Source organism: Oncorhynchus gorbuscha, linkage group LG11 (assembly GCF_021184085.1).
Source record: "Oncorhynchus gorbuscha isolate QuinsamMale2020 ecotype Even-year linkage group LG11, OgorEven_v1.0, whole genome shotgun sequence".
Lineage (NCBI taxonomy): Eukaryota > Metazoa > Chordata > Actinopteri > Salmoniformes > Salmonidae > Oncorhynchus > Oncorhynchus gorbuscha.
Genome location: NC_060183.1, coordinates 3437388 through 3463992, shown reverse-complemented (window position 1 = coordinate 3463992; position 26605 = coordinate 3437388). Strand labels below are relative to the sequence as shown.

Genomic DNA, 26605 nt, shown 5'->3' with positions numbered 1-26605 from the left:
AAATGAGCTTGTTTGGGGTCTCCCAGTCCTATGGTTGGAATGCAAGCCCGATGCTAAAGAGCTTGTTTGGGGTATCCCAGTCCTATGGTTGGAATGCAGGAGCTTCGTCTGTTCTTTAGAAGATGAATGGAATCAGAGCTTTCCGTGACCTGGGGTAGTCATGGAACGTCTCACGGTAGTACCTGTGACAGAGGGAGATGACAAGGAGCATGAATACATTTACACTCCCAGATTTGGACAAATGTCTACCATAGGTTTAGCCTGGTCCTCCATTCTGACCTCTGACCTCTTGTTTCACATCATTGTGTAGCATTAAACCAAATGTCTACACCAGGACATCATACAGATATGTGGAGGCGGTCTATATTGTCAACCATCAACAACTAGGTAGATCTCTACAGTCTATATGTAGATATCTAGGTTGTGTGATCTAAATCAAATCAAAGTTAATTTGTCACGAATACAACAGGTGTAATAGACCTTAAAGTGAAATGCTGACTTATAAGCCCTTAACCAACAATGCAGTTATGAAAATACCCCCCCCCCAAACAAAACAATATGTAAAAATAAGAGATAAGAAAAACAAATAATTAAAGAGCAGCAGTAAATAACAATAGAGGGGCATGAGTAGTATTACGGTACAGAGTCAATGTGGAGGCTATATACAGGTTTGGAATGCAGAGTCCATGTGGAGAGCTTATTTGGGGTTACTACAGAGTCCATGTGGAATGCAAGCCCGAGGCTAAAGAGTCTTGTGGAGGCTATATACAGGGTTATGGTTGGTCAATGTGGAGGCTATATAGAGGGTGTTTGGTCTCAGAGTCAATGTGGAATGCTAGGAGCAGGGGTGTTCTTAGAAGATGAATGGAATACAGAGTCAATGTGGAGGCTATATACAGGGAACGGTACAGAGTCAATGTACCTATGACAGAGGGAGGTAGGAGTCAATGTGGAGGCTATATACAGGGTATTACACTACAGATTTGGAAAATGTGGAGGCTATATACAGGGTTTACGGTACAGAGTCAATGTGGAGGCTATATACAGGGGGTCTTGTTTCACATCATTGTGTAACCCAAATGGTACAGAGTCAATGTGGAGGCTATATACAGGGGTACATGTACAGAGTCAATGTGGAGACTATATACAGGGGTACGGTACAGAGTCAATATGGAGACTATATACAGGGGGTAGGTACAGAGTCAATGTGGAGGCTATATACAGGGGGTAGATATCAGAGTCAATGTGGAGATCTATATCAAATTAAATAGAGTCAATGTTGACGATATAACAGGGGTAATACCGGTACAGAGTCAAATGGAGACTATATACAGGGGTAACGGTACAGAGTCAATGTGGAGGCTATATACAGGGTATTACGGTACAGAATCAATGTGGAAAAATATAGAGGGTAAGGAACAGAGTCAATGTGGAGGCTATATACAGGGGGTACCGGTACAGAGTCAATGTGGAGGCTATATACAGGGGGTACCGGCACAGAGTCAATGTGGAGGCTATATACAGGGCGTTACGGTACAGAGTCAATGTGGAGGCTATATACAGGGGGTACCGGTACAGAGTCAATGTGGAGGCTATATACAGGGTATTACAGTACAGAGTCAATGTGGAGGCTATATACAGGGTATTACGGTACAGAGTCAATGTGGAGGCTATATACAGGGTATTACGGTACAGAGTCAATGTGGAGGCTATATACAGGGGATACCGGTACAGAGTCAATGTGGAGGCTATATACAGGGTGTTACGGTACAGAGTCAATGTGGAGGCTATATACAGGGGTTCCGGTACAGAGTCAATGTGGAGGCTATATACAGGGTATTACGGTACAGAGTCAATGTGGAGGCTATATACAGGGTATTACCGGTACAGAGTCAATGTGGAGGCTATATACGGGGTGTTACGGTACAGAGTCAATGTGGAGGCTATATACAGGGGTTACGGTACAGAGTCAATGTGGAGGCTATATACAGGGGATACCGGTACAGAGTCAATGTGGAGGCTATATACAGGGGGTACCGGTACAGAGTCAATGTGGAGGCTATATACAGGGGATACTGGTACAGAGTCAATGTGGAGGCTATATACAGGGTATTACGGTACAGAGTCAATGTGGAGGCTATATACAGGGGGTTACAGGTACAGAGTCAATGTGGAGGCTATATACAGGGTATTACGGTACAGAGTCAATGTGGAGGCTATATACAGGGTATTACGGTACAGAGTCAATGTGGAGGCTATATACAGGGGGTACCGGTACAGAGTCAATGTGGAGGCTATATACAGGGTGTTATGGTACAGAGTCAATGTGGAGGCTATATACAGGTGTTATGGTACAGAGTCAATGTGGAGGCTATATACAGGGTGTTACTGGTACAGAGTCAATGTGGAGGCTATATACAGGGTGTTATGGTACAGAGTCAATGTGGAGGCTATATACAGGGTATTACGGTACAGAGTCAATGTGGAGGCTATATACGGGGTGTTACGGTACAGAGTCAATGTGGAGGCTATATACAGGGCGTTACGGTACAGAGTCAATGTGGAGGCTATATACAGGGGATACCGGTACAGAGTCAATGTGGAGGATATATACAGGGGATACCGGTACAGAGTCAATGTGGAGGATATATACAGGGGATACCGGTACAGAGTCAATGTGGAGGCTATATACAGGGTATTACGGTACAGAGTCAATGTGGAGGCTATATACAGGGGGTACCGGTACAGAGTCAATGTGGAGGCTATATACAGGGTATTACGGTACAGAGTCAATGTGGAGGCTATATACGGGGTGTACGGTACAGAGTCAATGTGGAGGCTATATACAGGGGATACCGGTACAGAGTCAATGTGGAGGATATATACAGGGGATACCGGTACAGAGTCAATGTGGAGGATATATACAGGGGATACAGGGTATTACGGTACAGAGTCAATGTGGAGGCTATATACAGGGTGGAGGCTATATACAGGGTATTACGGTACAGAGTCAATGTGGAGGCTATATACAGGGGATACCGGTACAGAGTCAATGTGGAGGCTATATACAGGAGTCAATGTGGAGGCTATACGGGTACAGAGTCAATGTGGAGGCTATATACAGGGGTACTGGTACAGAGTCAATGTGGAGGCTATATACAGGGTATTACGGTACAGAGTCAATGTGGAGGCTATATACAGGGTATTACGTTACAGAGTCAATGTGGAGGCTATATACAGGGTATTACGGTACAGAGTCAATGTGGAGGCTATATACAGGGGGTACCAGTACAGAGTCAATGTGGAGGCTATATACAGGGGGTACCGGTGTCGAGGTAATTGAGGTCATATGTACAGTTCAAGTCGGTAAGTTTACATACACTTAGGTTGGACTCATTACATTTCTTGATAACAAACTATAGTTTTGGCAAGTCGGTTAGGACATCCACTTTGTGCATGACACGAGTCAATTTTCCAACAATTGTTTACAGACAGATTATTTCACTGTATCACAATTTCAGTGGGTCAGAAGTTGAGTGTGCCTTTAAACAGCTTGGAAAATTCCAGAAAATTATGTCATGGCTTTAAAGTTTCCGATAGGCTAATTGACATCATTTGAGTCAATTGGAGGTGTACCTGTATTTCAAGGCCTTCCTTCAAACTCAGTGCCTCTTTGCTAGACATCATGGGAAAATCAAAAGAAATCAGTCAAGACCTCAGAAAAAATTGGTAAACCTCCACAAGTCTGGTTCATCCTTGGGAGCAATTTCGAAACGCCTGAAGGTACCACGTTCATCTGTTAAGGACAACAAAGTCGAGGTATTGGAATGGCCATCGCAAAGCCCTGACCTCAATCCTATAGAACATTTGTGGGCAGAACTGAAAAAGCATGTGTGAGCAAGGAGGCCTACAAACCTGACTCAGTTACACCAGCTCTGTAAGGAGGAATGGGCCATAATTCACCCAACTTATTGTGGGAAGCTTGTGGAAGGCTACCTGAAACGTTTGACCCAAGTTAAACAATTTAAAGGCAATGATACCAAATACTAATTGAGTGTATGTAAACTTCTGATCCACTGGGAATGTGATGAAAGAAATAAAAGCAGAAACAAATCATTTGTTCTACTATTATTCTGACATTTCACATTCTTAAAATAAAGCGGTGTCCCAAGACAGGGAATATTTACTCTGATTATATGTCAGAAATTGTGAAAAACTGAGTTTAAATATATTTGGTTAAGGTGTATGTAAACTTCACACTTCAACTGTACATGTAGGTAGTGTTATTAAAGTGACTATATACAGTGCCTTGCGAAAGTATTCGCCCCCCTTGAACTTTGCGACCTTTTGCCACATTTCAGGCTTCAAACGAAGATATAAAACTGTATTTTTTTGTGAAGAATCAACAACAAGTGGGACACAATCATGAAGTGGAACGACATTTATTGGATATTTCAAACTTTTTGAACAAATCAAAAACTGAAAAATTGGGCGTGCAAAATTATTCAGCCCCCTTAAGTTAATACTTTGTAGCACCACCTTTTGCTGCGATTACAGCTGTAAGTCGCTTGGGGTTTGTTTCTATCAGTTTTGCACATCGAGAGACTGAAATTTTTTCCCATTCCTCCTTGCAAAACAGCTCGAGCTCAGTGAGGTTGGATGGAGAGCATTTGTGAACAGCAGTTTTCAGTTCTTTCCACAGATTCTCGATTGGATTCAGGTCTGGACTTTAACTTGGCCATTCCAACACCTGGATATGTTTATTTTATACAGGCTACAGCCTGTATATGTAGATATCTAGGTAGATCTCTACCGTCTATATGTAGATATCTAGGTAGATCTCTACTGTTTATATGTAGATATCTAGCTAGATATATGCTGTCTATATGTAGATATCTAGGTAGATCTCTACTGTCTATATGTAGATATCTAGGTAGATCTCTACTGTCTATATGTAGATATCTAGCTAGATCTCTACTGTCTATATGTAGATATCTAGGTAGATCTCTACTGTCTATATGTAGATATCTAGGTAGATCTCTACTGTCTATATGTAGATATCTAGGTTAGATCTCTACTGTCTATATGTAGATATCTAGGTAGATCTCACTGTCTGTATGTAGATATCTAGGTAGATCTCTACTGTCTATATGTAGATATCTAGGTAGATCTCACTGTCTGTATGTAGATATCTAGGTAGATCTCACTGTCTGTATGTAGATATCTAGGTAGATCTCTACTGTCTATATGTAGATATCTAGGTAGATCTCTACTGTCTATATGCAGGTCATCTAGGTAGATATATACTGTCTATATGCAGGTCATCTAAGTAGATATCTACTCTATATGCAGGTCATCTAGGTAGATCTCTATTGTCTATATGCAGCACATCAAGCTAGATAAATACTGTCTATATGCAGCACATCAAGCTAGATAAATACTGTCTATATACAGCTAATTTGATCATATCTGGACTTTGTCCCAAATGGCACCCTATTCCTTACAAAGTACTGCACTACGTTTTACCACATATGTATAGCCTGTATAGATTATGGTGCTGTAGCCTGTATAGATTACGGTGCTTTAGCCTGCATAGATTATGGTGCTGTAGCCTGTATAGATTATGGTGCTGTAGCCTGTATAGATTATGGTGCTGTAGCCTGTATAGATTATGGTGCTGTAGCCTGTATAGATTATGGTGCTGTAGCCTGTATAGATTATGGTGCTGTAGCCTGTATAGATTATGGTGCTGTAGCCTGTATAGATTATGGTGCTGTAGCCTGTATAGATTATGGTGCTGTAGCCTGCATATATTATGGTGCTGTAGCCTGCATATATTATGGTGCTGTAGCCTGCATAGATTATGGTGCTGTAGCCTGTATAGATTATGGTGCTGTAGCCTGCATAGATTATGGTGCTGTAGCCTGCATATATTATGGTGCTGTAGCCTGCATATATTATGGTGCTGTAGCCTGCATATATTATGGTGCTGTAGCCTGCATATATTATGGTGCTGTAGCCTGTATAGATTATGGTGCTGTAGCCTGTATAGATTATGGTGCTGTAGCCTGCATAGATTATGGTGCTGTAGCCTGCATAGATTATGGTGCGTTAGCCTGCATAGATTATGGTGCTGTAGCCTGCATAGATTATGGTGCTGTAGCCTGTATAGATTATGGTGCTGTAGCCTGCATATATTATGGTGCTTTAGCCTGCATAGATTATGGTGCTGTAGCCTGTATAGATTATGTTGCTGTAGCCTGCATATATTATGGTGCTGTAGCCTGCATATATTATGGTGCTTTAGCCTGCATAGATTATGGTGCTGTAGCCTGTATAGATTATGGTGCTGTAGCCTGTATAGATTATGGTGCTGTAGCCTGTATAGATTATGGTGCTGTAGCCTGCATAGATTATGGTGCTGTAGCCTGTATAGATTATGCTGCTGTAGCCTGTATAGATTATGGTGCTGTAGCCTGTATATATTATGGTGCTGTAGCCTGTATAGATTATGGTGCTGTAGCCTGTATAGATTATGGTGATCTAGTGTTAGAGCCTGTGTAGATTATGTTGCTGTAGACTGCATAGATTACGGTGCTGTAGCCTGTATAGATTATGGGGCTGTAGCCTGTGTAGATTATGGGGCTGTAGCCTGTATAGTTTATGGTGCTGTAGCCTGTATAGATTATGGGGCGGTAGTCTGTATAGATTATGGGGCTGTAGCCTGTATAGATTATGGTGCAGATGCCTGTATAGATTATGGTGCTGTAGCCTGTATAGATTATGGGGCTGTAGCCTGTATAGATTATGGTGCTGTAGCCTGTATAGATTATGGTGCTGTAGCCTGTATAGATTATGGTGCAGTTGCCTGTATAGATTATGGGGCTGTAGCCTGTATAGATTATGGTGATGTGACCTGTATAGATTATGGTGCTTGTAGCCTGTATAGATTATGGTGCAGTTGCCTGTATAGATTATGGTGCAGTTGCCTGTATAGATTATGGTGCAGTTGCCTGTATAGATTATGGTGCAGTTGCCTGTATAGATTATGGTGCAGTTGCCTGTATAGATTATGGTGCAGTTGCCTGTATAGATTATGGTGCTGTAGCCTGTATAGATTATGGTGCTGTAGCCTGTATAGATTATGGTGCAGTTGCCTGTATAGATTATGGGGCTGTAGCCTGTATAGATTATGGTGATGTGACCTGTATAGATTATGGTGCTTGTAGCCTGTATAGATTATGGTGCAGTTGCCTGTATAGATTATGGTGCAGTTGCCTGTATAGATTATGGTGCAGTTGCCTGTATAGATTATGGTGCAGTTGCCTGTATAGATTATGGGGCTGTAGCCTGTATAGATTATGGTGCTATAGTCTGTCTAAATGATGTAAATATAAAGAATGTACTAATCCGTGTTGTTTCCCTAGATTACGTCTGCCTCGTGTACCTGTGGTGGTGGACTGCCCGTCGTCCAATAAAGCACATACTGCAGAAGGCAAAGGAGAAGGTAGTCAGCGACCAGGTTGCCATGGCGTAGCCAAACCACTCCACAATTTCACCAAAGTAGTTGGCCCCCGACACGTATCGAAATAGACCACCTGGGGGAGAGGACACACACTGAAACAGACCACCCGGGGGAGAGGACACATACTGAAACAGACCACCTGGGGGAGAGGACACATACTGAAACAGACCACCTGGGGGAGAGGACACATACTGAAACAGACCACCTGGGGGAGAGGACACATACTGAAACAGACCACCTGGGAGAGAGGACACATACTGAAACAGACCACCTGGGGGAGAGGACACATACTGAAACAGACCACCTGGGGGAGAGGACACATACTGAAACAGATCACCTGGGAGAGAGGACACATACTGAAACAGACCACCTATGTGTTGGGAGAGGACACATACTGAAACAGACCACCTGGGGGAGAGGACACATACTGAAACAGACCACCTGGGAGAGGACACATACTGAAACAGACCACCTGGGGGAGAGGACACATACTGAAACAGACCACCTGGGAGAGAGGACAAATACTGAAACAGACCACCTGGGGGAGAGGACACATACTGAAACAGACAACCTGGGGGAGAGGACACATACTGAAACAGACCACCTGGGATGTGTTGGGAGAGGACACATACTGAAACAGACCACCTGGACCACCTGGAGAGGACACATACTGGGGGAAACAGAAACAGACACCTGGGGAGAGGACACATACTGAAACAGACCACCTGGGGGAGAGGACACATACTGAAACAGACCACCTGGGGAGAGGACACATACTGAAACAGACCACCTGGGGAGAGGACACATACTGAAACAGACCACCTGGGGAGAGGACACATACTGAAACAGACCACCTGGGGAGAGGACCATGGGGGACAGGACACATACTGAAACAGACCACCTGGGGGAGAGGACACATACTGAAACAGACCACCTGGGAGAGAGGGGACACATACTGAAACAGACCACCTGGGAGAACAGACCACCTGGGAGAGAGGACACATACTGAAACAGACCACCTGGGGGAGAGGACACATACTGAAACAGACCACCTGGGGAGAGGACACATACTGAAACCACCTGGGGGAGACCATACTGAAACAGAACCACCTGGGAGAGGACACATACTGAAACAGACCACCTGGGAGAGAGGACACATACTGAAACAGACCACCTGGGGGAGAGGACACATACTGAAACAGACCACCTGGGAGAGAGGACACATACTGAAACAGACCACCTGGGGGAGAGGACACATACTGAAACAGACCACCTGGGGAGAGGACACATACTGAAACAGACCACCTGGGGGGAGAGAGGACACATACTGAAACAGACCACCTGGGAGAGAGGACACATACTGAAACAGACCACCTGGGGAGAGGACACATACTGAAACAGACCACCTGGGAGAGAGGACACATACTGAAACAGACCACCTGGACACATACTGGGGAGAGGACACATACTGAAACAGACCACCTGGGAGAGGACACATACTGAAACAGACCACCTGGGGGGGACACATACTGAAACAGACCACCTGGGGGAGAGGACACATACTGAAACAGACCACCTGGGGAGAGGACACATACTGAAACAGACCACCTGGGGGAGAGGACACATACTGAAACAGACCACCTGGGGAACAGACCACCTGGGGGAGAGGACACATACTGAAACAGACCACCTGGGGAGAGGACACACTGAAACAGACCACCTGGGGGAAACAGAAACAGACCACCTGGGGAGAGGACACATACTGAAACAGACCACCTGGGAGAGAGGACACATACTGAAACAGACCACCTGGGAGAGAGGACACATACTGAAACAGACCACCTGGGGGGAGAGGACACATACTGAAACAGACCACCTGGGGAGAGGACACATACTGAAACAGACCACCTGGGGGAGAGGACACATACTGAAACAGACCACCTGGGAGAGAGGACACATACTGAAACAGACCACCTGGGGGAGAGGACACATACTGAAACAGACCACCTGGGAGAGGACACATACTGAAACAGACCACCTGGGGGAGAGGACACATACTGAAACAGACCACCTGGGGGAGAGGACACATACTGAAACAGACCACCTGGGGAGAGGACACGTACTGAAACAGACCACCTATGGGGAGAGGACACATACTGGACCACCTGGGAGAGAGGACACATACTGAAACAGACCACCTGGGGGAGAGGACACATACTGAAACAGACCACCTGGGGGAGAGGACACATACTGAAACAGACCACCTGGGGGAGAGGACACATACTGAAACAGACCACCTGGGGAGAGGACACATACTGAAACAGACCACCTGGGGACACATACTGAGGACACATACTGAAACAGACCACCTGGGGGGAGAGGACACATACTGAAACAGACCACCTGGGGAGAGAGGACACATACTGAAACAGACCACCTATGGGGGAGAGGACACATACTGAAACAGACCACCTGGGGGAGGGACACATACTGAAACAGACCACCTGGGAGAGAGGACACATACTGAAACAGACCACCTGGGAGAGAGGACACAAACAGACCACCTGAAAAACAGACCACCTGGGGGAGAGGACACATACTGAAACAGACCACCTGGGGAGAGGACACATACTGAAACAGACCACCTGGGGAGAGGACACATACTGAAACAGACCACCTGGGAGAGAGGACACATACTGAAACAGACCACCTGGGAGAGAGGACACATACTGAAACAGACCACCTGGGAGAACATACTGAAACAGACCACAGAAACAGACCACCTGGGGAGGACACATACTGAAACAGACCACCTGGGGAGAGGACACATACTGAAACAGACCACCTGGGGGAGAGGAACACCTGGGAGATACTGAAACAGACCACCTGGGGAGAGAGGACACTGAAACAGACTGAAACAGACAGACCACCTGGGAGAGGACACATACTGAAACAGACCACCTGGGGAGAGGACACATACTGAAACAGACCACCTGGGAGAGGGACACATACTGAAACAGACCACCTGGGGGAGAGGACACATACTGAAACAGACCTGGGAGAGGGACACATACTGAAACAGACCACCTGGGAGAGAGGACACATACTGAAACAGACCACCTGGGAGAGGACACATACTGAAACAGACCACCTGGGAGAGAGGACACATACTGAAACAGACCACCTGGGAGAGGACACATACTGAAACAGACCACCTGGGAGAGAGGACACATACTGAAACAGATCACCTGGGGGAGGACACATACTGAAACAGACCACCTGGGGGAGAGGACACATACTGAAACAGATCACCTGGGGGAGGACACATACTGAAACAGACCACCTGGGGGAGAGGACACATACTGAAACAGACCACCTGGGGGAGAGGACACATACTGAAACAGACCACCTACTGAAACAGACCACCTGGGAGAGGACACAGAGACCACCTGACACATACTGAAACAGACCACCTGGGGGAGAGGACACATACTGAAACAGACCACCTGGGAGGACACATACTGAAACAGACCACCTGGGACACATACTGAAACAGAAACAGACCACCTGGGGGAGAGGACACATACTGAAACAGACCACCTGGGGGAGAGGACACATACTGAAACAGACCACCTGGGGAGAGGACACATACTGAAACAGACCACCTGGGGGAGAGGACACATACTGAAACAGACCACCTGGGAGAGAGGACACATACTGAAACAGACCACCTGGGAGAGAGGACACATACTGAAACAGACCACCTGGGGAGGACACATACTGAAACAGACCACCTGGGGAGAGGACACATACTGAAACAGACCACCTGGGGGAGGACACATACTGAAACAGACCACCTGGGGACACATGGGACCACCTGGGGGAGAGGACACATACTGAAACAGACCACCTGGGGGAGAGGACACATACTGAAACAGACCACCTGGGAGAGAGGACACATACTGAAACAGACCACCTGGGAGGAGAGGACACATACTGAAACAGACCACCTGGGGGAGGACACATACTGAAACAGACCACCTGGGGGAGAGGACACATACTGAAACAGACCACCTGGGAGAGAGGACACATACTGAAACAGACCACCTGGGAGAGGACACATACTGAAACAGACCACCTGGGAGAGAGGACACATACTGAAACAGACCACCTGGGGGAGGACACATACTGAAACAGACCACCTGGGAGAGAGACCACCTGGACACATACTGAAACAGACCACCTGGGGGGAGAGGACACATACTGAAACAGACCACCTGGGGGAGAGGACACATACTGAAACAGACCACCTGGGGAGAGGACACATACTGAAACAGACCACCTGGGGAGAGGACACATACTGAAACAGACCACCTGGGAGAGAGGACACATACTGAAACAGACCACCTGGGAGAGGACACATACTGAAACAGACCACCTGGGAGAGAGGACACATACTGAAACAGACCACCTGGGAGAGAGGACACATACTGAAACAGACCACCTGGGGAGAGGACACATACATACTGAAACAGACCACCTGGGAGAGAGGACACATACTGAAACAGACCACCTGGGGGAGGGACACATACTGAAACAGACCACCTGGGGAGAGGACACATACTGAAACAGACCACCTGGGAGAGAGGACACATACTGAAACAGACCACCTGTGTTGGGAGAGGACACATACTGAAACAGACCACCTGGGAGAGAGGACACATACTGAAACAGACCACCTGGGACACATACTGGGAGAGAGGAAACAGACCACCTGGGGGAGAGGACACATACTGAAACAGATCACCTGGGACACATGAAACAGACCACCTGGGAGAGGACACATACTGAAACAGACCACCTGGGAGAGAGGACACATACTGAAACAGACCACCTGGGAGAGAGGACACATACTGAAACAGACCACCTGGGAGAGAGGACACATACTGAAACAGACCACCTGGGGGAGAGGACACATACTGAAACAGACCACCTGGGGGAGAGGACACATACTGAAACAGATCACCTGGGAGAGAGGACACATACTGAAACAGACCACCTGGGGGAGAGGACACATACTGAAACAGACCACCTGGGAGAGAGGACACATACTGAAACAGACCACCTGGGAGAGAGGACACATACTGAAACAGACCACCTGGGGGAGAGGACACATACTGAAACAGACCACCTGGGAGAGGACACATACTGAAACAGACCACCTGGGGGGAGGACACAGAAACAGACCACCTGGGAGAGAGGACACATACTGAAACAGACCACCTGGGGGAGAGGACACATACTGAAACAGACCACCTGGGGAGAGGACACATACTGAAACAGACCACCTGGGGGAGAGGACACATACTGAAACAGACCACCTGGGGAAGAGGACACATACTGAAACAGACCACCTGGGGGAGAGGACACATACTGAAACAGACCACCTGGGGGAGAGGACACATACTGAAACAGACCACCTGGGGGAGGACACATACTGAAACAGACCACCTGGGAGAGGACACATACTGAAACAGACCACCTGGAGGAGAGGACACATACTGAAACAGACCACCTGTGTGTTGGGAGAGGACACATACTGAAACAGACCACCTGGGGGAGAGGACACATACTGAAACAGACCACCTGGGGGAGAGGACACATACTGAAACAGACCACCTGGGAGAGAGGACACATACTGAAACAGATCACCTGTGTGTTGGGAGAGGACACATACTGAAACAGACCACCTGGGAGAGGACACATACTGAAACAGACCACCTGGGAGAGGACACATACTGAAACAGACCACCTGGAGGAGAGGACACATACTGAAACAGACCACCTGTGTGTTGGGAGAGGACACATACTGAAACAGACCACCTGGGAGGGGACACATACTGAAACAGACCACCTGTGTGTTGGGAGAGGACACATACTGAAACAGACCACCTGGGAGAGGACACATACTGAAACAGACCACCTGTGTGTTGGGAGAGGACACATACTGAAACAGACCACCTGGGAGAGGACACATACTGGAACAGACCACCTGGGAGAGGACACATACTGAAACAGACCACCTGGAGGAGAGGACACGTACTGAAACAGACCACCTGTGTGTTGGGAGAGGACACATACTGAAACAGACCACCTGGGAGAGGACACATACTGAAACAGACCACCTGTGTGTTGGGAGAGGACACATACTGAAACAGACCACCTGGGAGAGAGGACACATACTGAAACAGACCACCTGGGGGAGAGGACACATACTGAAACAGACCACCTGGGAGAGAGGACACATACTGAAACAGACCACCTGGGGTAGAGGACACATACTGAAACAGACCACCTGTGGGTTGGGAGAGGACACATACTGAAACAGACCACCTGGAAGAGGACACATACTGAAACAGACCACCTGGGGGAGAGGACACATACTGAAACAGACCACCTGGGAGAGGAGACATACTGAAACAGACCACCTGTGGGTTGGGAGAGGACACATACTGAAACAGACCACCTGGGGGAGAGGACACATACTGAAACAGACCACCTGGGGGAGAGGACACATACTGAAACAGACCACCTGGGGGAGAGGCCACATACTGAAATAGACCACCTGGGAGAGGACACATACTGAAACAGACCACCTGGGGGAGAGGACACATACTGAAACAGACCACCTGGGGGAGAGGACACATACTGAAACAGACCACCTGGGAGAGAGGACACATACTGAAACAGACCACCTGGGAGAGAGGACACATACTGAAACAGACCACCTGGGAGAGAGGACACATACTGAAACAGACCACCTGGGGGAGAGGACACATACTGAAACAGACCACCTGGGGGAGAGGACACATACTGAAACAGACCACCTGGGGAGAGGACACATACTGAAACAGACCACCTGGGAGAGAGGACACATACTGAAACAGACCACCTGGGGGAGAGGACACATACTGAAACAGACCACCTGGGGGGAGAGGACACATACTGAAACAGACCACCTGGGGAGAGGACACATACTGAAACAGACCACCTGGGAGAGAGGACACATACTGAAACAGACCACCTGGGGAGAGGACACATACTGAAACAGACCACCTGGGGGAGAGGACACATACTGAAACAGACCACCTGGGAGAGAGGACACATACTGAAACAGACCACCTGGGGGAGAGGACACATACTGAAACAGACCACCTGGGGAGAGGACACATACTGAAACAGACCACCTGGGAGAGGACACATACTGAAACAGACCACCTGGGAGAGGACACATACTGAAACAGACCACCTGGGGAGAGGACACATACTGAAACAGACCACCTGGGAGAGGACACATACTGAAACAGACCACCTGGGGAGAGGACACATACTGAAACAGACCACCTGGGGGAGAGGACACATACTGAAACAGACCACCTGGGAGAGAGGACACATACTGAAACAGACCACCTATGGGTTGGGAGAGGACACATACTGAAACAGACCACCTGGGAGAGGGCACATACTGAAACAGACCACCTGGGAGAGAGGACACATACTGAAACAGACCACCTGGGAGAGAGGACACATACTGAAACAGACCACCTGGGGGAGAGGACACATACTGAAACAGACCACCTGGGGGAGAGGACACATACTGAAACAGACCACCTGGGAGAGAGGACACATACTGAAACAGACCACCTATGTGTTGGGAGAGGACACATACTGAAACAGACCACCTGGGAGAGAGGACACATACTGAAACAGACCACCTGGGAGAGAGGACACATACTGAAACAGACCACCTGGGGAGAGGACACATACTGAAACAGATCACCTGGGAGAGGACACATACTGAAACAGACCACCTGGGGGAGAGGACACATACTGAAACAGACCACCTGGGAGAGAGGACACATACTGAAACAGACCACCTGGGAGAGAGGACACATACTGAAACAGACCACCTGGGAGAGAGGACACATACTGAAACAGACCACCTGGGGAGGACACATACTGAAACAGACCACCTGGGGGAGAGGACACATACTGAAACAGACCACCTGGGAGGAGGACACATACTGAAACAGACCACCTATGTGTTGGGAGAGGACACATACTGAAACAGACCACCTGGGAGAGGACACATACTGAAACAGACCACCTGGGAGAGAGGACACATACTGAAACAGATCACCTGGGAGAGGACACATACTGAAACACACCACCTGGGAGAGGACACATACTGAAACAGATCACCTGGGAGAGGACACATACTGAAACAGACCACCTGTGTGTTGGGAGAGGACACATACTGAAACAGACTACCTGGGAGAGAGGACACATACTGAAACAGACCACCTGGGGGAGAGGACACATACTGAAACAGACCACCTGGGGAAGAGGACACATACTGAAACAGACCACCTGGGGGAGAGGACACATACTGAAACAGACCACCTGGGAGAGAGGACACATACTGAAACAGACCACCTGGGGGAGAGGACACATACTGAAACAGACCACCTGGGGGAGAGGACACATACTGAAACAGACCACCTGGGGGAGGACACATACTGAAACAGACCACCTGGGAGAGGACACATACTGAAACAGACCACCTGGAGGAGAGGACACATACTGAAACAGACCACCTGTGTGTTGGGAGAGGACACATACTGAAACAGACCACCTGGGGGAGAGGACACATACTGAAACAGACCACCTGGGGGAGAGGACACATACTGAAACAGACCACCTGGGAGAGAGGACACATACTGAAACAGATCACCTGTGTGTTGGGAGAGGACACATACTGAAACAGACCACCTGGGAGAGGACACATACTGAAACAGACCACCTGGGAGAGGACACATACTGAAACAGACCACCTGGAGGAGAGGACACATACTGAAACAGACCACCTGGGAGAGGACACATACTGAAACAGACCACCTGGGAGGGGACACATACTGAAACAGACCACCTGTGTGTTGGGAGAGGACACATACTGAAACAGACCACCTGGGAGAGGACACATACTGAAACAGACCACCTGTGTGTTGGGAGAGGACACATACTGAAACAGACCACCTGGGAGAGGACACATACTGGAACAGACCACCTGGGAGAGGACACATACTGAAACAGACCACCTGGAGGAGAGGACACGTACTGAAACAGACCACCTGTGTGTTGGGAGAGGACACATACTGAAACAGACCACCTGGGAGAGGACACATACTGAAACAGACCACCTGTGTGTTGGGAGAGGACACATACTGAAACAGACCACCTGGGAGAGAGGACACATACTGAAACAGACCACCTGGGGGAGAGGACACATACTGAAACAGACCACCTGGGAGAGAGGACACATACTGAAACAGACCACCTGGGGTAGAGGACACATACTGAAACAGACCACCTGTGGGTTGGGAGAGGACACATACTGAAACAGACCACCTGGAAGAGGACACATACTGAAACAGACCACCTGGGGGAGAGGACACATACTGAAACAGACCACCTGGGAGAGGAGACATACTGAAACAGACCACCTGTGGGTTGGGAGAGGACACATACTGAAACAGACCACCTGGGGGAGAGGACACATACTGAAACAGACCACCTGGGGGAGAGGACACATACTGAAACAGACCACCTGGGGGAGAGGACACATACTGAAACAGACCACCTGGGAGAGGACACATACTGAAACAGACCACCTGGGGAGAGGACACATACTGAAACAGACCACCTGGGGAGAGGACACATACTGAAACAGACCACCTGGGGAGAGGACACATACTGAAACAGACACCTGTGTGTTGGGACACATACTGAAACAGACCACCTGGGAGAGGACACATACTGAAACAGACCACCTGGGAGAGGACACATACTGAAACAGACCACCTGGGGAGAGGACACATACTGAAACAGACCACCTGGGTTGGGAGAGGACACATACTGAAACAGACCACCTGGGAGGGGACACATACTGAAACAGACCACCTGGTGTTGGGAGAGGACACATACTGAAACAGACCACCTGGGAGAGGACACATACTGAAACAGACCACCTGTGTGTTGGGAGAGGACACATACTGAAACAGACCACCTGGGAGAGGACACATACTGAAACAGACCACCTGGGAGAGGACACATACTGAAACAGACCACCTGGAGGAGAGGACACATACTGAAACAGACCACCTGTGTGTTGGGAGAGGACACATACTGAAACAGACCACCTGGGAGAGGACACATACTGAAACAGACCACCTGTGTGTTGGGAGAGGACACATACTGAAACAGACCACCTGGGAGAGAGGACACATACTGAAACAGACCACCTGGGGGAGAGGACACATACTGAAACAGACCACCTGGGAGAGAGGACACATACTGAAACAGACCACCTGGGGGAGAGGACACATACTGAAACAGACCACCTGGGGTTGGGAGAGGACACATACTGAAACAGACCACCTGGAAGAGGACACATACTGAAACAGACCACCTGGGGAGAGGACACATACTGAAACAGACCACCTGGGAGAGGACACATACTGAAACAGACCACCTGTGGGTTGGGAGAGGACACATACTGAAACAGACCACCTGGGGGAGAGGACACATACTGAAACAGACCACCTGGGGGAGAGGACACATACTGAAACAGACCACCTGGGGGAGAGGCCACATACTGAAATAGACCACCTGGGAGAGGACACATACTGAAACAGACCACCTGGGGGGAGAGGACACATACTGAAACAGACCACCTGGGGGAGAGGACACATACTGAAACAGACCACCTGGGAGAGGAGGACACATACTGAAACAGACCACCTGGGAGAGGGACACATACTGAAACAGACCACCTGGGGGAGAGGACACATACTGAAACAGACCACCTGGGAGAGGACACATACTGAAACAGACCACCTGGGAGAGGACACATACTGAAACAGACCACCTGGGGAGAGGACACATACTGAAACAGACCACCTATGTGTTGGGAGAGGACACATACTGAAACAGACCACCTGGGGAGAGGACACATACTGAAACAGACCACCTGGGGGAGAGGACACATACTGAAACAGACCACCTGGGGAGAGGACACATACTGAAACAGACCACCTATGGGGGAGAGGACACATACTAAAACAGACCACCACCTACTGAAACAGATCACCTGGGAGAGGACACATACTGAAACAGACCACCTGGGAGAGGACACATACTGAAACAGACCACCTGGGAGAGAGGACACATACTGAAACAGACCACCTATGGGGGAGAGGACACATACTGAAACAGACCACCTGGGAGAGGACACATACTGAAACAGACCACCTGGGGAGAGGACACATACTGAAACAGACCACCTGGGGAGAGGACACATACTGAAACAGACCACCTGGGGGAGAGGACACATACTGAAACAGACCACCTGGGGGGAGGACACATACTGAAACAGACCACCTGGGGGAGGACACATACTGAAACAGACCACCTGGGAGAGGACACATACTGAAACAGACCACCTGGGAGAGGACACATACTGAAACAGACCACCTGGGAGAGGGACACATACTGAAACAGACCACCTGGGGAGAGGACACATACTGAAACAGACCACCTGGTGTTGGGAGAGGACACATACTGAAACAGACCACCTGGGAGAGAGGACACATACTGAAACAGACCACCTGGGGGAGAGGACACATACTGAAACAGACCACCTGGGGAGAGGACACATACTGAAACAGACCACCTGGGGGAGAGGACACATACTGAAACAGACCACCTGGGGGAGAGGACACATACTGAAACAGACCACCTGGGAGAGGACACATACTGAAACAGACCACCTGGGGGAGAGGACACATACTGAAACAGACCACCTGGGAGAGAGGACACATACTGAAACAGACCACCTGGGGGAGAGGACACATACTGAAACAGACCACCTATGTGTTGGGAGAGGACATATACTGAAACAGACCACCTGGGGGAGAGGACACATACTGAAACAGACCACCTGGGGGAGAGGACACATACTGAAACAGACCACCTATGTGTTGGGAGAGGACACATACTGAAACAGACCACCTGGGAGAGGACACATACTGAAACAGACCACCTGGGAGAGGACACATACTGAAACAGACCACCTGGGGGAGAGGACACATACTGAAACAGACCACCTGGGAGAGAGGACACATACTGAAACAGACCACCTGGGGAGAAGACGCATACTGAAATAGACCACCTGGGAGAGGACACATACTGAAACAGACCACCTGGGGAGAGGACACATACTGAAACAGACCACCTGGGGGAGAGGACACATACTGAAACAGACCACCTGGTTGGGAGAGGACACATACTAAAACAGACCACCTGGGAGAGGACACATACTGAAACAGATCACCTGGGAGAGGGACACATACTGAAACAGACCACCTGGGAGAGGACACATACTGAAACAGATCACCTGGGAGAGAGGACACATACTGAAACAGACCACCTATGTGTTGGGAGAGGACACATACTGAAACAGACCACCTGGGAGAGGACACATACTGAAACAGACCACCTGGGGAGAGGACACATACTGAAACAGACCACCTGGGGAGAGGACACATACTGAAACAGACCACCTGGGGGAGAGGACACATACTGAAACAGACCACCTGGGGGAGGGACACATACTGAAACAGACCACCTGGGAGAGGACACATACTGAAACAGACCACCTGGGAGCGGACACATACTGAAACAGACCACCTGGGAGAGAGGAAACATACTGAAACAGACCACCTGGGGAGAGGACACATACTGAAACAGACCACCTGTGTTGGGAGAGGACACATACTGAAACAGATCACCTGGGAGAGAGGACACATACTGAAACAGACCACCTGGGGGAGAGGACACATACTGAAACAGACCACCTGGGGAGAGGACACATACTGAAACAGACCACCTGGGGGAGAGGACACATACTGAAACAGACCACCTGGGGAAGGACAGAAACAGATCACCTGGGAGAGGACACATACTGAAACAGACCACCTGGGGGAGAGGACACATACTGAAACAGACCACCTGGGGGAGAGGACACATACTGAAACAGACCACCTGGGAGAGGGACACATACTGAAACAGACCACCTGGGAGAGAGGACACATACTGAAACAGACCACCTGGGAGAGGACACATACTGAAACAGACCACCTGGGAGAGAGGACACATACTGAAACAGACCACCTGGTTGGGAGAGGACACATACTGAAACAGACCACCTGGGAGAGGACACATACTGAAACAGACCACCTGGGGGAGAGGACACATTCTGAAACAGACCACCTGGGGGAGAGGACACATACTGAAACAGACCACCTGGGGGAGAGGACACATACTGAAACAGACCACCTGGGGGGGAGGACACATACTGAAACAGACCACCTGGGGGAGGACACATACTGAAACAGACCACCTGGGAGAGGACACATACTGAAACAGACCACCTGGGAGAGGACACATACTGAAACAGACCACCTGGGAGAGAGGAAACATACTGAAACAGACCACCTGGGGGAGAGGACACATACTCAAACAGACCACCTATGTGTTGGGAGAGGACACATACTGAAACAGATCACCTGGGAGAGAGGACACATACTGAAACAGACCACCTGGGGGAGAGGACACATACTGAAACAGACCACCTGGGGGAGAGGACACATACTGAAACAGACCACCTGGGGGAGAGGACACATACTGAAACAGACCACCTGGGGAGAGGACACATACTGAAACAGACCACCTGGGAGAGGACACATACTGAAACAGACCACCTGGGGGAGAGGACACATACTGAAACAGACCACCTGGGAGAGAGGACACATACTGAAACAGACCACCTGGGGGAGAGGACACATACTGAAACAGACCACCTATGTGTTGGGAGAGGACATACACTGAAACAGACCACCTGGGGGAGAGGACACATACTGAAACAGACCACCTGGGGAGAGGACACATACTGAAACAGACCACCTATGTGTTGGGAGAGGACACATACTGAAACAGACCACCTGGGAGAGGACACATACTGAAACAGACCACCTGGGAGAGGACACATACTGAAACAGACCACCTGGGGGAGAGGACACATACTGAAACAGACCACCTGGGAGAGAGGACACATACTGAAATAGACCACCTGGGGGAGAAGACGCATACTGAAATAGACCACCTGGGAGAGGACACATACTGAAACAGACCACCTGGGGGAGAGGACACATACTGAAACAGACCACCTGGGGGAGAGGACACATACTGAAACAGACCACCTATGTGTTGGGAGAGGACACATACTAAAACAGACCACCTGGGAGAGGACACATACTGAAACAGATCACCTGGGAGAGAGGACACATACTGAAACAGACCACCTGGGAGAGGACACATACTGAAACAGATCACCTGGGAGAGAGGACACATACTGAAACAGACCACCTATGTGTTGGGAGAGGACACATACTGAAACAGACCACCTGGGAGAGGACACATACTGAAACAGACCACCTGGGGGAGAGGACACATACTGAAACAGACCACCTGGGGGAGAGGACACATACTGAAACAGACCACCTGGGGGAGAGGACACATACTGAAACAGACCACCTGGGGGAGAGGACACATACTGAAACAGACCACCTGGGAGAGGACACATACTGAAACAGACCACCTGGGAGCGGACACATACTGAAACAGACCACCTGGGAGAGAGGAAACATACTGAAACAGACCACCTGGGGGAGAGGACACATACTCAAACAGACCACCTATGTGTTGGGAGAGGACACATACTGAAACAGATCACCTGGGAGAGAGGACACATACTGAAACAGACCACCTGGGGGAGAGGACACATACTGAAACAGACCACCTGGGGGAGAGGACACATACTGAAACAGACCACCTGGGGAGAGGACACATACTGAAACAGACCACCTGGGGAGAGGACACATACTGAAACAGATCACCTGGGAGAGGACACATACTGAAACAGACCACCTGGGGGAGAGGACACATACTGAAACCGACCACCTCAGGGGAGAGGACACATACTGAAATAGACCACCTGGGGGAGAGGACACATACTGAAACAGACCACCTGGGGGAGGACACATACTGAAACAGACCACCTGGGGGAGAGGACACATACTGAAACAGACCACCTGGGGGAGAGGACACATACTGAAATAGACCACCTGGGGGAGAGGACACATACTGAAACAGACCACCTGGGAGAGGACACATACTGAAACAGACCACCTGGGAGAGAGGACACATACTGAAACAGACCACCTGGGGGAAAGGACACATACTGAAACAGACCACCTGGGGGAGAGGACACATACTGAAACAGACCACCTGGGGGAGGACACATACTGAAACAGACCACCTGGGGGAGAGGACACCCACTGAAACAGACCACCTGGGGGAGAGGACACATACTGAAACAGACCACCTGGGAGAGAGGACACATACTGAAACAGACCACCTGTGGGTTGGGAGAGGACACATACTGAAACAGACCACCTGTGGGTTGGGAGAGGACACATACTGAAACAGATCACCTGGAGGAGAGGACACATACTGAAACAGACCACCCGGGGGAGAGGACACATACTGAAACAGATCACCTGGGAGAGGACACATACTGAAACAGACCACCTGGGGGAGAGGACACATACTGAAATAAGAGCAAATGACTTAAATGTAAATGTAAATAGACCACCTGGGGGAGAGGACACATACTGAAACAGACCACCTGGGGGAGAAGACACATACTGAAACAGACCACCTGGGAGAGGACACATACTGAAACAGACCACCTGGGGGAGAGGACACATACTGAAACAGACCACCTGGGGGAGAGGACACATACTGAAACAGACCACCTGGGAGAGAGGACACATACTGGAACAGATCACCTGGGAGAGAGGACACATACTGGAATAGACCACCTGGGAGAGGACACATACTGGAACAGACCACCTGGGGGAGAGGACACATACTGAAACAGACCACCTGGGGGAGAAGACGCATACTGAAATAGACCACCTGGGAGAGAGGACACATACTGAAACAGACCACCTGGGAGAGGACACATACTGAAACAGACCACCTGGGGGAGAGGACACATACTGAAACAGACCACCTGGGGGAGGACACATACTGAAACAGACCACCTGGGGGAGAGGACACATACTGAAACAGACCACCTGGGAGAGAGGACACATACTGAAACAGACCACCTGGGGAGAGGACACATACTGAAACAGATCACCTGGGAGAGGACACATACTGAAACAGACCACCTGGGGGAGAGGACACATACTGAAACAGACCACCTGGGGGGAGAGGACACATACTGAAACAGACCACCTGGGGAGAGGACACATACTGAAACAGACCACCTGGGGAGAGGACACATACTGAAACAGACCACCTCAGGGGAGAGGACACATACTGAAACAGACCACCTGGGGGAGGACACATACTGAAACAGACCACCTGGGGGAGAGGACACATACTGAAACAGACCACCTGGGGGAGAGGACACATACTGAAACAGACCACCTGGGAGAGGACACATACTGAAACAGACCACCTGGGAGAGAGGACACATACTGAAACAGACCACCTGGGGGAAAGGACACATACTGAAACAGACCACCTGGGGGAGAGGACACATACTGAAACAGACCACCTGGGGGAGGACACATACTGAAACAGACCACCTGGGGGAGAGGACACCCACTGAAACAGACCACCTGGGGGAGAGGACACATACTGAAACAGACCACCTGGGAGAGAGGACACATACTGAAACAGACCACCTGTGGGTTGGGAGAGGACACATACTGAAACAGACCACCTGTGGGTTGGGAGAGGACACATACTGAAACAGATCACCTGGAGGAGAGGACACATACTGAAACAGACCACCCGGGGGAGAGGACACATACTGAAACAGATCACCTGGGAGAGGACACATACTGAAACAGACCACCTGGGGGAGAGGACACATACTGTAAGTCGCTCTGGATAAGAGCGTCTGCTAAATGACTTAAATGTAAATGTAAATGTAAATAGACCACCTGGGGGAGAGGACACATACTGAAACAGACCACCTGGGGGAGAGGACACATACTGAAACAGACCACCTATGTGTTGGGAGAGGACACATACTAAAACAGACCACCTGGGAGAGGACACATACTGAAACAGATCACCTGGGAGAGAGGACACATACTGAAACAGACCACCTGGGAGAGGACACATACTGAAACAGATCACCTGGGAGAGAGGACACATACTGGAACAGACCACCTGGGGGAGAAGACACATACTGAAACAGACCACCTGGGGGAGAGGACACATACTGAAACAGACCACCTGGGAGAGGACACATACTGGAACAGACCACCTGGGAGAGAGGACACATACTGAAACAGACCACCTGGGAGAGGACACATACTGAAACAGACCACCTGGGGGAGAGGACACATACTGAAACAGACCACCTGGGAGAGAGGACACATACTGAAACAGACCACCTGGGGGAGAGGACACATACTGAAACAGACCACCTGGGAGAGGACACATACTCAAACAGACCACCTGTGTGTTGGGAGAGGACACATACTGAAACAGACCACCTGGGAGAGAGGACACATACTGAAACAGACCACCTGGGGGAGAGGACACATACTGAAACAGACCACCTCAGGGGAGAGGACACATACTGAAACAGACCACCTGGGGAGAGGACACATACTGAAACAGACCACCTGGGGGAGAGGACACATACTGAAACAGACCACCTGGGGAGGACACATACTGAAACAGACCACCTGGGGAGAGGACACATACTGAAACAGACCACCTGGGGGAGAGGACACATACTGAAACAGACCACCTGGGGGAGAGGACACATACTGAAACAGACCACCTGGGAGAGGACACATACTGAAACAGACCACCTGGGAGAGAGGACACATACTGAAACAGACCACCTGGGGGAAAGGACACATACTGAAACAGACCACCTGGGGGAGAGGACACATACTGAAACAGACCACCTGGGGAGGACACATACTGAAACAGACCACCTGGGGAGAGGACACCCACTGAAACAGACCACCTGGGGAGAGGACACATACTGAAACAGACCACCTGGGAGAGAGGACACATACTGAAACAGACCACCTGTGGGTTGGGAGAGGACACATACTGAAACAGACCACCTGTGGGTTGGGAGAGGACACATACTGAAACAGATCACCCGGGGGAGAGGACACATACTGAAACAGATCACCTGGGAGAGGACACATACTGAAACAGATCACCTGGGAGAGAGGACACATACTGAAACAGACCACCTGGGGGAGAGGACACATACTGAAATAGACCACCTGGGGGAGAGGACACATACTGAAACAGACCACCTGGGAGAGAGGACACATACTGAAACAGACCACCTATGTGTTGGGAGAGGACACATACTGAAACAGACCACCTGGGAGAGAAGACACATACTGAAACAGACCACCTGGGGGAGAGGACACATACTGAAACAGATCACCTGGGGGAGAGGACACATACTGAAACAGACCACCTGGGAGAGAGGACACATACTGAAACAGACCACCTGGGAGAGAGGACACATACTGAAACAGACCACCTGGGAGAGGACACATACTGAAACAGACCACCTGGGAGAGAGGACACATACTGAAACAGACCACCTGGGAGAGAGGACACATACTGAAACAGATCACCTGGGGGAGGACACATACTGAAACAGACCACCTGGGAGAGAGGACACATACTGAAACAGACCACCTGGGAGAGAGGACACATACTGAAACAGACCACCTGGGAGAGAAGACACATACTGAAACAGACCACCTGGGGGAGAGGACACATACTGAAACAGATCACCTGGGAGAGAGGACACATACTGAAACAGACCACCTG

The 26605-nt window shown here is 49.5% G+C and overlaps 1 protein-coding gene across 1 annotated transcript in view; it reads right to left on the bottom strand.

The window, feature by feature from the left end:
* The window catches only part of srd5a2b (steroid-5-alpha-reductase, alpha polypeptide 2b), a 71398-nt gene continuing 44793 nt past the window's right edge, over window positions 1-26605 (bottom strand). The window contains exons 5-6 of the mRNA XM_046367813.1: window positions 7448-7598; window positions 1-182 (exon numbers count right to left, since the gene is read on the bottom strand). Coding sequence (XP_046223769.1) covers window positions 116-182; window positions 7448-7598 — 218 coding nt within the window. The 3' untranslated portion in view covers window positions 1-115. The remainder of the gene's footprint in view (window positions 183-7447; window positions 7599-26605) is intronic.